The sequence below is a fragment of the Semicossyphus pulcher genome, unplaced genomic scaffold, assembly GCF_022749685.1.
Source record: "Semicossyphus pulcher isolate SPU_LCO1_2020_fin unplaced genomic scaffold, fSemPul1.0.p SCAF_12, whole genome shotgun sequence".
In the NCBI taxonomy this organism is placed as follows: domain Eukaryota; kingdom Metazoa; phylum Chordata; class Actinopteri; order Labriformes; family Labridae; genus Semicossyphus; species Semicossyphus pulcher.
The window spans coordinates 8,716,019-8,730,650 of record NW_027211626.1 but is presented as its reverse complement, the minus strand read 5'-3'; the positions used below and the strand labels follow the sequence as shown (position 1 = coordinate 8,730,650).

General features: G+C 42.3%; 1 protein-coding gene across 1 annotated transcript in view; it reads right to left on the bottom strand.

The window, feature by feature from the left end:
* Nucleotides 1–824: 824 nt before the first annotated feature.
* Nucleotides 825–14,632, bottom strand: part of spock2 (SPARC (osteonectin), cwcv and kazal like domains proteoglycan 2) — a 33,724-nt gene continuing 19,916 nt past the window's right edge. The window contains exons 3-10 of the mRNA XM_069658520.1: nucleotides 9,050–9,164; nucleotides 8,596–8,701; nucleotides 6,460–6,568; nucleotides 6,165–6,299; nucleotides 5,254–5,472; nucleotides 3,443–3,505; nucleotides 2,388–2,519; nucleotides 825–1,820 (exon numbers count right to left, since the gene is read on the bottom strand). Of these exons, the coding sequence (XP_069514621.1) occupies nucleotides 1,675–1,820; nucleotides 2,388–2,519; nucleotides 3,443–3,505; nucleotides 5,254–5,472; nucleotides 6,165–6,299; nucleotides 6,460–6,568; nucleotides 8,596–8,701; nucleotides 9,050–9,164 (1,025 nt within the window). The 3' untranslated portion in view covers nucleotides 825–1,674. The remainder of the gene's footprint in view (nucleotides 1,821–2,387; nucleotides 2,520–3,442; nucleotides 3,506–5,253; nucleotides 5,473–6,164; nucleotides 6,300–6,459; nucleotides 6,569–8,595; nucleotides 8,702–9,049; nucleotides 9,165–14,632) is intronic.

Genomic DNA, 14,632 nt, shown 5'->3' with positions numbered 1-14,632 from the left:
TCTGTGGCCACCACATGCAAAACCATTCCCTTTTTGGGGGTTGTCTTGCTTTTGCATCTCCATTGCACCTGTTGTCTCTTTAATTTGCACCACAGTAGGTGAAATTGATTCACAACTACTCGATTTTTTTTTTTTTCTAAAATAAACAAATTAACAGAAGAATGATAATGATTGAAAATAACTTCTCAGATAGTCTGGAATCACAAGCCCCTTTACACTGCCACTTCAAGGCGGGATTATTACGCCTCTGTTATGTTCCGTCTTCTATGTGAAATGCACGGAGGCGGAATGGTGGGCGGAGTCGTTCCGGCTCTGATCCGGGATCGGCGTGAAAGAGGCGGCAGGGCAGAACAGCGCTGTGTGTATTTGAAGCACATGCTAGTTGTTTACACCTCGTGCACATTTTGCTTTATGCTGGCGTTGCGTGGTCCAATGTTAAATAGCAAACAGACATAAGTTTCCTTCCAATGATGAATACTTATAACTTTTCAACTAGCGCTATCATCTGGTCAAATTTTCCCCTTAGTGCTAATGAGCAATCATTAGCACGCTAACAGGCTAAGATGTGAACATGGTAAACCTGCTAGACCTGCTGCACATCAAAATGTTGGCGTTGTCACTGTGGGAATGTTAGCATGCTAAAGCTAGCATTTCGCTCAGAGCACTGCTGTGCATAAACTCAACCTCACAGAGCTGTTAGCATGACGGCTGTCAACTCTTCTTCTTGTTTAAACTCATCAATATTGGCCTCAAAAACCAGCATCAGTCTGGCTGTAGTGGGTGGAGGATTATATGAAGAAAGAACAAAAGCACAGACTCAGATGTACGGTGGCCAGCTGGGCCACATAGACCAGTTTATTTCATTTTTTTATTAAACACAATAATTGATCCACATTATGATACGATATACACTTGTCAACCAAGCAGCATAGTCTGCTTGTCTTTCAAGGCATTGATAACGGGACTAGTAGGTGACAATCTGTCTTCTGGTACACACATTATATACAAGCTAAAGAGTGATGCGTGAGAAACTTTTATTTTTTAATAAGTCATGAATGAGACAGAGCACTACTGTCACATATGAGCCGAAGCATATGACATGGAAACGGTAAAGTCGAAGGGAGCTTTTCAGTATTCTAATGTGGCTTCCTCTCTTTATCGCCTGTTTCCTGCCAAAAACCAAATCTGGTTATCTAAATGTTGTTAATCCGCAGAAAGTAAAAAGATGAAAGAAGCCAATTTGGACTATTGAAATGCACCCAATCTTTCTCCATTTTTTTATGCAAGCACCTGCAACTGCTTAAAGTCTCCATTATGTATCAGCTAAAAACTGCTCAAAGATGGTTCAAAGGACATACAACAGAAGAGAACATAGATTCACAAGTATGGGGGACAAAATTCTTGACTCCTGACCCATAATATCTTAACAGTGATATTTCCCCTTCCCCTGCCCATTTTAAGAACATCCTATAACATTAAATACTCCCATAACATACGCATCTTCCTCTCCTAACCTGTACAACCCTCTCACCTGCTTCTTCATAAGCGAGTTTTGTTCTGAGTGTGTGAGCTTCACCACGTCCATCTCTTTGCAGGATCTGTATGTTTGTGTGTCGGTGTGTGTGTTTGGGACCAAGATGCTCTTTTAGAGAGGTTTGACCGCACGATGGCCTTTTACCAGATATAGCCCCCATCATCCACCTCTCCCACCTCTCCTTCTTCCTCTTCGGCCTCCTCTGCAGTCTCCTCGGCTTCTTTCTCTTCCTCGTCTTCCCATCCAACCCCGCTGCCAAAATCACCTGAATATGCCATTTCATCATCTGCAGGGAGACGGGGAGAAAACATGCAGGGAGATTGAATTACCAACAGTTTTGGTAATTCAATCTCCAACCATTTTGTATATTGCAATAAATTCTGTTCAGCATGTCCTCCTCTCAACAATAATAGAGTCCAAAGAGAAATGCAGAAATCAATTTAAAAACATTGAGTGCAATGGCAGAAAAGGGGGCATGTGTTTGACTTTGTCTGGATTTTAATAGCTATTTCTAAACCTTGCCAGGGGACCCATTCTTATCAGCCGCAGGTTCAGTCCAACCAGTCCTCATTTATCTTGAAAGACTTTTCTCACAGCGACAAGCGACGCTTTAGAATGCAAATGACTCCGGACACATGAATGTGGCACTGGTCCCTGCAGTGAGTTATGTTGCAGCGGGCCTCAGTCCTTTAACATAAAGAAAGCCTTGTGCAGAATGCACGTGGGGGTGCTGCAGAGGAATGGGCCAATCAGCAGCAGATATTCAGATAGTGTTTTTTTGTTTTTAATACATTCAGCTTTCACGTTTAAATTCTAGTCATATATACTGATAGCTGATACATGTGGGACTTACCGCAATCTGGCTTGCCTCGAATCCTAGATCCGGCTACTTCTCCTCCGTTTTGGTCCACACACCAGCATTCCCCCCTCTCACACTGCTGCTTCCTGTAGTAGCCGTCCTCGTCGCAGCTGGGGATGAAACGACCTGGCATCCACAAACCAAAACACAAATAAACAAGAGTCAGGTATGGTAGAGGCGACCTTATCTTACGAAACACGCAATCCCCTCCAAACCCCATGATTCATGCCTCATCGCACATGGCACCGAGCCCAAGTGAGAATGTAATGCATGCAGCATATGTGGCAGCCAATTCCATATTCCATGAATACAAATATGTTCATGGAGCAACATCGGGGTGAATAAGTATTAAGTCAGCATATTGCAGCACATTGGGGTGTTGTGTGAGGGTGGGAAGCTAATCATCGTGGGGTAAGGGAGGACACAAGATTGGAAAGTTTTCAATTTCTGAATCATTACATGCATAAGAAATATAGCCTCTTTTCACACAGTGAAGAAAAAGGGCGCAACTAAATGAAGATGTATTCATTAAATCTCTGAGACTAAACTTAACCTTGCAGACTATCAAACTGTCATACTCTTCACAGATGGATGGATTTGTAATGATGTTAAATATCTCAGATGCTTCTTTCATAATAACTTGAAAAAAAGAAGTGAAAGGCAAATAAGAAAGGGCAAAACAGAGCTGTCCTTCCAGTCTTTCAAGGGAACATCTGAGTGTCGGGCTGGCGCGCTGCCCCCCCGTTCATCACTCTGTGTCCTTGGAGAGTCCTGACTCAGAACCCAGTCAGCAAGCCAAAATGTGCAGCGTGCACATGCTAACAAACACATGTCCAAATACACACAAACATTCACATATTCTAACGTGTACACGTATGACACATTGCTGGCTGTTTTCCTTTGCCGTCTGTCAGTATGAAGTTCTAATCCACAAGACTGATCAGGCACTAATCCCCGCCTCCTGTTAGTCATTTGCTCCATGAAACCCATCAACCAGGAAAGACGGTTGAAGTTAGTTCAAATGCTCTTATGAGAAGTCAGATACCCACCGAACTTTCTCTTCCCGCCGTCTAGTACTTGGATCCTCTCGAGTTCAGCCAGGCAGGGGGGCTCTTAATAAACAGAAAACAATTATTACAAGAGAATTAAAGGAACAAAACAGACTCAAGGACACTGTTAGGTAAGAAACAGAGATTATAACAACCCAAAATCTAACAACAATGATTCATCATACACACATGGCGACCATTTTCCTCAAATGGTACCATAATGTTGTACTGCTGTGTTTCAGACTGTGTAAATAAAAGGTATCTGACAAATCATTTTAATTGTTTTGCTTCTTCATTCATGTGCAACTTAAAAGTGCACAGTGAAAATTCAGAGAGACATCGGGCAATATTTCAAGGTAAAACAACAGATTTTTTAACCCAATTGCTACTGTTAGACTAGCTAATGCTACCATTCAACTGATTCCTTGCTTACATTTGTTTGGCTAGAGTTCCTAGCTTACATTTTTGTTCGTAACCAATTAAAACCTACATTTGGTGAGCTAGAAACCAGTTCCTAGCTTTTTCTGTTGTGTAACCAATTACTAGCTTACATTTAGTTGGCTAGAAACCAATTCCTAGCTTACCCTTCTTTTGCATAACCAATTACTAGCTCACATTTGGTTAGCTAGAAACCAATTCCTAGCTTACATTTATGTTGCATAACCAACTACTAGCTTACATTTTTGTTAGCTAGAAACCAATTCCTAGCTTACATTTATGTTGTGTAACCAACTACTAGCTTACATTTTGTTAGCTAGAAACCAATTCCTAGCTAACATTTATGTTGTGTAACGAACTACTAGCTTACATTTTGTTAGCTATAAACTGATTCCTAGCTTACATTTCTGTTGTGTAACCAACTACTAGCTTACATTTTGTTAGCTAGAAACCAATTCCTAGCTTACATTTCTGTTGCGTAACCAACTACTAGCTCACATTTTGTTAGCTAGAAACCAGTTCCTAGCTTACATTTATGTTGTGTAACCAACTACTAGCTTACATTTTGTTAGCTAGAAACCAGTTCCTAGCTTACATTTATGTTGCGTAACCAACTACTAAGTTACGTTTTGTTAGCTAGAAAATAACTACTAGCGTACATTTCGTAAGATAGGAAATTAACGTCTTAATACTGTTATGTTTGCTAGAAATGTACTTACATATTGTATCGTCTAACAATACCAGTTATTAGCGTTCAGCCACTTCTTAGCTAACAGAAATATTATGTGGTAAGTGGCTAAATGCTAATATTAGCTGCTGTCTTAAAGTAGCTAATGAGTTATCAAATAGCTAAATCCAGAATTCCCTCTAGTTTTCAGTTTGTTGTCTTTTCAGTTGCTCATTAATTGTGAAGCGTTAACATTATAATGGTTTGGCAGATATCCTAAATTTATACGAATTCCAACTTTAACACACAATTACAACATTATAAAGCATTTGAGCTTCTCACCCTCAGCATGACGTCAGAGTAAAATGGCTGCTGCTTGAAAATGGTCAATTAACTGTCAAACAGATTTATTTTGTGAGTGTAATCGATGTTTTCTAATGACAGTGCAATTTTAAAATCAATTTCCTTCCAAGACAAAGAACTACACAAGCTTGGATCCCAGACCGAGTTTCTGCCTGGCTGCTTGGCTGACAGGTGCAAAATCTGAGAACTGTGAGAGAACCAGGCTGTCAACAAGCAGCAGGAATGTTTTCAGCTCCTTGTGGTGACCGTTTCAAACCCAGAGGGAAACAGGTGGATGAGTAGTGAGACACAATAGTAACAAAAACAGTGCCTACGAACCTCACATCTTCCCCAGAATACTCACTCTCTCTCCAGAAGCAGAGGCACCACTCGGCGGTGGAGACCTTCCCGTCCTTGTAGGAGTCACAGGAGTTGAAGAAGGGCCGGATGCAGACCTCGTATTTGTCCAAGTTGATGGCAGCCAGCTCGGCCTGGTCCAGGTACAGGTCGCCGTTGGTGTCCAACTTGGAAAACATCCAGCCTATGGAGTCCTTACAGCTGGCCACCAGGCTCCTGTCCAGCACTGCAAACACAAAGACAGAGAAACAAACATTCATTTTTTATCAGGCAGCAGCTGCACAAATGGAAAATGAAATCATGCCAGTCTGCTTGAACAAAATCTCCTGTTTCCAATGCTCTCTATTATTTTCTTAATTATGTTACCAGTTACAAAAAAAGGTTCAATTTTTCTATCTCTATGTATTTACCATTTCAGACTTCACGGCCTGATGAGATTTGGTGCTTATCAGGCGCTAACTTTGCTGTCCTGAGGTTCACATCCTGTTGTTTCGAAGCAAAGCTATCTCCTTTATAAGAAGCAACGTCATCCTGATACATGCAACCAAAAGTATTACGAGTGTCCAACCTTGTAACTGTAACTAGTTTTTGAAACCCAAGTAGTTCTTTGCAAGATCTGTCCAGGAAGAGCGGCAGAAAACTTGGTGGAAACACGGCTAAATTTGTGAGGATTTAATTTAGCTTTTCCAATTGTGCCCACTGCTTTGTACAACTGCTGTTTTGATTTGTTCCAGGCTACATGTTTATATATTTCTGAGGCACCAGTTGGGTTTGTGGCATGCAAAGTTAGCTCCAGGGCAACAACACAGCAAGGAATTAATCCAACTTGTTTAGACATTTTTTATAGTTTTCTGCCAGCAACTTAAGTATGGTACCTCTCTCTCAATGCAGTGGGGATTAATAAATAGTAGCTCTAACCTGATGTGGTGCTGGCTGCAGTGGTTCTCGCCCCCGGCTTGCTATTGTTGTTCTGCTTGGCATTGGTCTGCAGAAGCTGGAACCAGTCCCTGAGACGCTCCCCGAGATCAGCCAGATCCTGTCCGGTACAGCTCTCTGAGGAGGCCAGAGGGAGAGGAGGAATATGTTGTTATGATGATGATTGCAGAAAGAAAAAATAGATGGGAAGCCTGCAACAGAAGGTCACTACAAGGTGATTACTAGTAAATACATATAAATATTTTTGCCATTTGTGTTAGTGTGTTTTTGATCTTACCATGTTTACTCTCCTTGGAAGCAGGAGCATCTGTTGGACAAGGACACAGACCTGAACACTTCAGGGTAAGATCCTTCCCAGTGAGACACGCTTGCTGCTCCAGCTTGCACTGCAACACAAACACACACATCAATAAGCACAGACAGACACACACACGCCGGCGACATCGGCAAGGGGACAGAAAGGTGAAGAAAAATGAGTTATTACCGCAACACAGATCAAATATTCATGAGATGACCGACTGTAGGCCTTAATTCAAATCTGAGAATTGCTCCTGAATGCGTTTTTCAACCTCTGCTCGTGTGCAAGGTCAGGAATAGCGATCCAGAAGACAAAGCATAAATCAATAAACACACAGGATTCTGTCACCACAAGCCACCAATTGGTCCTCCTGAGGCCATGTATCATGGCTCGCTGTGTGTCGTTTTTCCCCTCGAGAGTCTCTTCACACTGCTGAGCTCTGAATGTGCAAGGTGTATGTCACTATTTAGTACATCCCATCAGAATAGTCTGTTAGTATAACCTACGTTTCTTAATATCAAGATCATTTTAGCATTTCTCACTTACAGAACATATGTTATTATAGGGTACACAGAACATACAGTATGTGAAGCTGGATCCACACCTACGTGAGCATAATTTTCACTTCTTTCTTGAGGCGGATGCTGCGCGGTGTCACTGCCAATGATTTTCACCCTCCACCTACACCAAGTGATTATTTCCACTGACTCTCATTTTCTTTTTAGAGAAATGCACATGTTCATTACACTGAAAGAAGCATACTTTTTCCCATATGTTTACATTCAAACCTATATTGATTGACATATTAAGACCTCAATAGTTTTATGGCAATAATTATTTTGAGTCATGTTCTGTGCAACCCAGCCAATGCAATTTTTTTTAGCTCTGCCAAGCTGGCCACCAATATTGTCAGACACTGATATTGTTGGTGAATGTTAGTATGTAATAAAAATGTTGGATGACCAAAATTTAATTAAAAAAATGATGACCATCCATCCATCCATCCGTAGGCTGAAGCCTATCCCAGCTGTCATGGGGATAGAGGCCGGGTAAACACTGGACTGGTTGCTAGTCACAGCTCTGACACATAGAGACCGACAACCTTTCACGTTCACACCTACAGCCAATTTTAGAGTCACCAATTAACCTAACGAGCATGTCTTTGGACTGTGGGAGGAAGCCGGAGTACCTGGAGGGAACCCACGCATGCACGGGGAGAACATGCAAACTCCACACAGAAAGGCCCACTACGTCTAAACCGGGATCCAAACCAGGAACCTTCCAGCTGTGAGGCGACAGCGCTAACCACGGCACCACCATGCAGCCCCAGCCCAACATCATCTTGACAAATTCAACATCTACTCTCAGTTGGTGGTTGACGTCAACCCAACTTTGTGTTGTTGACAGATATCAAATTTATTTCTTATGTCTGTTCAATGTTAGAGTCAAATGTATGTCTGCCGTTAAATTGACATCCAGTGCAAACTGTGTGTTTGGCTCTCCACCAACTCCTGAGGGAAACATCTGGCTTTTAAGCTGATAAATGATCCACTATTCCCCAGAGAGTCACTAAATCATCCCATGCAGATTGACTAATGCAATATCTTCCTTTAATTCTCAAACTACTACTTTTTTGACGGTCATTTAATGTCTCCCAGTGTTTCATATCGAGTAAGTAACATTTTTATCAGTTTTTGATTTGGTTTTTTTTGCACTCCAGGAAATATCAGTCAAGCTGGCCTTGGTTTATTGACTTAAGAATTTAGAATCTGTAGAGTGCAAGTTAAGTCTTCAAATCCTACTTTCATTTGAACCTTTTCAACCATTTTACAGAGCTATTGACTCGACTTAAAGGCCGTTTTGGAAGATTTAGTTTGTGGTGCTTTTGAATAGTTCCCCTGATTTTCAAAAAATGGTAGGACATAATGTAACACCTTTTAGTGTAGCCCCTTTCATACATGCACTGCACTCCTGTGTGAAATTTCAGGGCCAGTCTGTCTTGGAAATTGAAGTGCATGTGTGAAAAGCGCTCATGATATAACATATGTTACACACAAAACCACTCAAGGGAGATACACCAATAACACAGAGTTATTAGCCAGCAGTATGATGTACCTTTGAAGCATAGTTGTGTCCGTCCGATCCGCACACAGGCCCGGTTGAGGAGATGGGACAGGGCTGACAGTTTCCATCAGGAGACCTGAGAGCTGGCTGCTTCAGCCTGCAGGACAAGGGAAACACAAACCCTTCAGCCTCTATAAGTCCAGCTGAGACTGCAACTGCTGAGTTAATTCAAAGTCCAGACGCAGCAGCAGCACAAACCTGGACATGGAGCAAACAGCCCTCCATGTTGTCTGAATGTATTAGCTTATCATTAAACAGCAGGCGGTCACAGGCTTTATTATAACCACTGCAGCTGCAGGGAAACTCATCCAAGACCAGCACAAGCCTTTGACTGTAAAGTTGGCTGTGTCGACCTCATGTTAGTGTGCATTAACAGGGAGGATTTCTTTTAAGACGTGTGTTTTGGCAGTGAGTCAGATCTCGCCCAGGGGCTGCACACACTCACCTGTGTTCGAGTTTCTTGCGGTTGACGCACACAGCTCTCTGGTAGCCCTGGGCGATACACACCTTGTGTCGGCTGCACTTAACCTTTTGACAGGGGTCCTTGGTGGTGTCTACATCTGGGAGAAAATAGGAAATGAAATGCACTCTGTTGTATCCTCATCTTTTCACTTTTTTTTTACCCTTTTCTCTTTTGCTTTCTGCCAATCATTCGGCTTTACTCCAAGTCTCAAATCCCAAATCTCTATTTGCTCGGTGAGAGTCAGTCTAAACTTTAAGAGCAATGCAGAACGGATGTCTGAATATGCATCTCGAGGCATTTTGTGCTCGAGTGAGGGTAGAAAAAACACTATTTCTGAACATAAAAATCAGAAGATCTTATAAGAGGGTAAAGCAGTTAAGTTTGCTGGGCTAATGCAAATACAACTTTATTATAACACTTAAGCCTATTTAATTACTTAATGGTAAATGGATTGCACTTATGTATCACTTTTCTAGTCTTCTGACCACTCAAACGCTTTTACACTACATGTCACATTCATCCTTTCACACTCACATTCACACACTGATGCCAACCTCCAATCAGGATCTATCTACATTCATATGCAGAAGGCTATGCCTTGCCAAGGACGCTTTGACATGTGACTGTAGCAGTCAGGTATCTGACCCCCAACCTTCCGATTGAGAGACGACCAATTCTACACTGACCCACACCCAATAAGAAGGGCCAGATTTAAGGAAAATAAATTGCCACAGGATTTTTACATTTCTTTTGTCAGGCCTGTAAAGCATGGACTTTAAATGAGCACCTTTTAAATCTTACAAAAGAAGTAGGATGTTGTTTTAATAAATACAAAGTCGCATTTAACGTCTTGTATTTCACTCTCCTAAAGCCACTCTGCTAAAACAGACTGGGCTGAAACGTTTCATAAAATGTGTGTGCTTATCCAAAGAGATAACAACTTGAGTAGATAGCGTATTAATGAAATGATCTTTAATAATCCAACAATGTACAATGTATTAAGTGACTTAACCTCTGTGTGGCTGCATTAAGAGCATGAGATGTAACGTCTCTTTTCAGAAGAAAAGGGTCGGATTCAGCCCACAGGCTTCCAACTGACTAGGTCGGACTTAGGCGACCATCTAACATGTACACTTGGCTAGCTAAAGCTTGCATGGCTAGCTCTCTCTGCCCCATCCATCACCGTCTCTGCTAGCAGCTAATGCCGGACCGTGTGTCAGCACCCCACACACGCTCATATGTCACAGCTGTCTGTTCCTCGCGGTCCGCCTGAAGCCCAACCTGGATGTCACACTACATTCCCTTCATGTCCCCCAGCCTTTATTCACCTACACTATCCATCAGTACAGTACACCGGCATACATCTTGTTCACATAGCTGCATGTTTTCATCCCCCTGCTCTTACTGTATCCTGTTTTATGGCACTGTTATAATTTATCAGGCAGGCTTAGGCTCTCCTCTCTTGTCCTCTCCAGTGGCTGAATACATTAATGCTGCCCACATCACAGGATTATCGAAGCGAGCCGACAGATATCTGATTTGAGAAGCAAATCCAAAACAATACACCCCCCTGTCATGGCTGAGCTGGTTGTATAACTGACTGACTGACTGCTCTGACTGAGAAACAGTGAGGCTTGGAGGCATTAATGCCCAGATGCAGACTCCTCATCCATTCAGACTGTCAACAGTGCAGCCTTATTCTCTGCTATAGCAGTTGGCATTGATGGTGGAGGGGATCTCGCACACATCTGCCAGCTTTTCTCTCTGTCTGGCGCTGCCTTTATTGCTCTTGCTCTTTCAAAACTTCTTACATTTTTGCACTCATTTACCCAAACAAATCAGAAGAAGCAGAATCAGGTGCAAAAGCCATTCAAACCTTTACGATATTTTCTGCAGACCGCAGAGAAGGTGCTAAGCATGAAATTTAAACCATCCATTCATCCATCTACCATGATGTGGAAAATCTCCTCCCTTTAAGTCTCTCTTCTACCTGCTTCTCTACTTCCTGGATGGGCGGAGCTTCAGAGCCAATAAAAGAGCTGGCTAGACAGATGTGGATGCTTCAACATTGTTTTGACTGTGTGTTTGATATGTAAGTTTCATTTGTTAAAATGTATTATCAGCATCTTTAGTAGTTTATGTTTCATTTGCTGTTTTGCTTTAGTTCCTGTAGTCGTTAAGTTATTTCCTTATGGCTAGATATAAAGTAAATCCTTTCCTTTGCTCACCTGTTCTAACCATAGACTATATGAAAAGATGGACGACATGACAGCTCTCTAAAAGTGAAGCCAAATCGTTTCAAACGCCCCCTGCTGACTGACTCCAGCATGGGCCATAAAGCCCGCCTCCTCAATATTAACAGATGGGACATGAGTAAAAATCAAAATACACAACAAATAAATTCTTCTCTGACATGGTTTCTGTCATTATAGCTAGTTTTTATAGTACAGTTTAGTTTCAATTAGTTATTTTTATGCTATAAAAAGGTGTCTGACGTTATGATTGACAGGTCTGTTGACCAATACGGCTCATGTCGCAGAGTAGAGGAGGAATGGCGAGTGAGTTACCCCTAACTACGCTGCTACTACTACTGCCGTGTTTTTGCTACTACTGCCGTCCATCTTTGTATACAGTCATTTGTTCCATTGAGCTGGTACCATTCCCTGATCTAGACTATCCTTAAAGAAAACAGTACTCCTTCAAAACAAATATTCTTCACTTAAGTAAAGAGAAACCGAAAGGAGCACACAGACAGAGAGCAGATAATCCTGCCTTCTAATAGCAGAAACATTTGTAAATAAATCTTCGTCGGTGGTGAGCGGCTACAATGCTGGCACGGCTTTGTGTTGTGAGTACAGAAGCATAAGGTGGCTGCCTGAGCCTCATGTTAACTTAACAGGCTTCCACGGATTAAAGCAGTGCCTGCGATGATGACGTTGCCATAGCAACAGGCTCTCCGAGGTCCGGGAATCATTTCTGGGTTGACGGTGATTTGCAGCTCAATCTGGTGTTTCTGAGATCTCTCTCTCTCTCTCGCTCCGTTTCTGAAACCCCTGTTGTGCAATCACGTCTATCAATCTACTTCTCTTGCTTCTTTTTCATATTCCTTTGTCTTCAACTTCTTCCAGACATCTTCAGTTTACAGTCTCAGTCTCCTCATCACGTCCCCTCTTTCTCCCTTCACCCTCCGATGCACTCACCTACTTCCATTTGTACTTTTCGAAAGTCTCTCCCATCGTATTAAACTAATGCCTGCAGCAGTAAACCTCTCCTAATTAGGCTCCCTGTGCTTCAGTCTAATCCAATCCAGATTTGCGTGAGGTTTATCCCTGCAGATTGAGGATAACGGAAAAGCAGAGCCCACGCCACATCCTCATTATCAACCCTCTTATCTACTATTTACACACACAGTCCCTAACATCATCATTATCTCGTTAGCTAGGTAGCAATGAAGCCAGACATGACCCGGGCATGTCTGTGTTTCTTGGCTGCATGTGGGCATTGAAACAAGTTTAAAAAAACACAACACTGCCTAATGTATCATCAGTTGTAATGCTAAATATTGCTTATTTACACACCAAGAATACAGAGAGCAACGTTAGCATGAATTTTACGATGTGTTTCTGTCCCTCTGAAGAACTTAGTCTGATATTCACTCTCCTTCCAGCTCCGTCTTAGTCTCCACCAAATCATGATGAATCATCTTGCTGTTAAATGGTTAAAATAGGCTACCTTGTTTATCAGCTAGCTGTGCTAACCTTTTCTGACTGGAGTTTAGTGCCGCTAAGTTAATGTTAGCATTAGTTCAGTTTAAACAGTTACCTACTGTGGCTGTAAAAAGTAGTTGAAGATTGACAGTTAGGTTGCTGACTTGAAACCAGAACAACGCTAAAGAAATGTGCAGTGGAGCAGAGGGGAACTGCAGATGTAATCCTCTGTGTGTTTGAGCAGAGGTTTAGCTGGCTGCATTTAAAAAGACTAAATATAAAGCAACTTATATATAAGGCAACTTTGCAACCTGTTGCTTTTGTCTTGTAAAAGTTAAACAAATAAGACATGCTAGTTAGTAATATTAAAAAGCGTTGGTGGATAGATTCATAAAACAGAGCATGGTTAGCTGTTTTCCACTGCTACCAGTCTTTATGCTAGGCTAAGCTAATCAGAGGCATTTTTAGCCTGGAAGTTAGCATACAGACACCAGACTGGTATCAATCTTCTAACTAAAATCCAACTGAAAAATGTTGAGCCATTACATTAAAATATGTTTAAGTCTACCTTTAAATCTCCTAAAAAAATCATTTGACCACTGACTGACTTAAGTTCAGCTACAATTAGCCTAGCCAAAACATGAGGGATCTCTTCTCTGATCTCTTCACTGTCTTCTATGTGGGTTTCTGAATTTGATGGAAATAGCTCCAGGTGGCCTGAGGAGGGAGAGCGGGAAGGGGTGAAACTGGACAAAATTGTGGAGTAGGAAGGTGAGAAGGGCAGCGTTATTCCCTGGAGGATTGTAGCTGTTTTCGGGAGGTTGAGAGTTGTAGTAGTCTAGACAGAAGACGTGTACAGCGTGTACAAAGAGCTGGGCAGACTCCCTGGTGGGGGAACAGTCTGATTTGGTGGATACTGTGAAATAAAACCTGTTAATAGCTGCGAAGAGGTCTTTAAAAGGACAGGAAGAAAAATAAAGGGGTCTCTGGATGGTCCTGAAGTTGAGTTTTGAGCTGGAGAGCAGACATCCAGCTAAAAAACGTCTTCTGCTATTGTGTGTGAGAGATACACATACACCAATATCTATCAAAAGCCTCAAGGGGTATCAATCTCTAGACCTCGTGGAGTGTGGACTCAGCGTGTTCCCATATATCTGGTGTCTGTGATTGATCTGAAGCCATTGATTTGCCAGAAAGTGTCCATTCACCATTCACCAGGCCCTCTCTGGCTGAGATAAGCTTATGGAAAACCAAGATACACTCCAAGGTGTATGTATAAAAGGCTCAGGTCTTCTGTGAGTGCTGTACACAAACACTTGAATGTTGGTGTGTGCGCGTGCATAAGTCCAACATTACAACTGTTCTGCTGCAGTGTTTACTGTCTTAAGAGCGAGGTGATTCAATCAGCTGCCTGACTGATGAATCGACTACAGAAATCGACTGCAAATTACCCTAACCTCTCCCTCAATCAGCACGGCTCTGGCTGAAGCGGACTGTGGTGCTTGAATGCAAATTCCCACCTCAGACAGAAACTGGTGTCGGCTGCTTGCGTGTTAGGAGCCCTGACAGTTCAAAAGCTCTCTCTTCCTCTGCACGGCGGTGTTGCAGTCTGAGCTGAGAAATGAGGCCTGCAGGCTCATCCGAGCTCGGGAAGTGAAGACATCACACTGATTTAGCGAAGTCTCAGAGGGACAAATCTTCTTTTTGTGCTCCTTCGCTTCATTAGGCCACTCATAAAGGAAGGCAGATCAATGAGGGAGATAGCGCACTTGTGTCAAAAGGAGAGACAGGGAAATAGATGAATGAACGGCTTTATGCTGTGTGAAATGAAAGTATAACTCAGCTGACATTCGGCAAG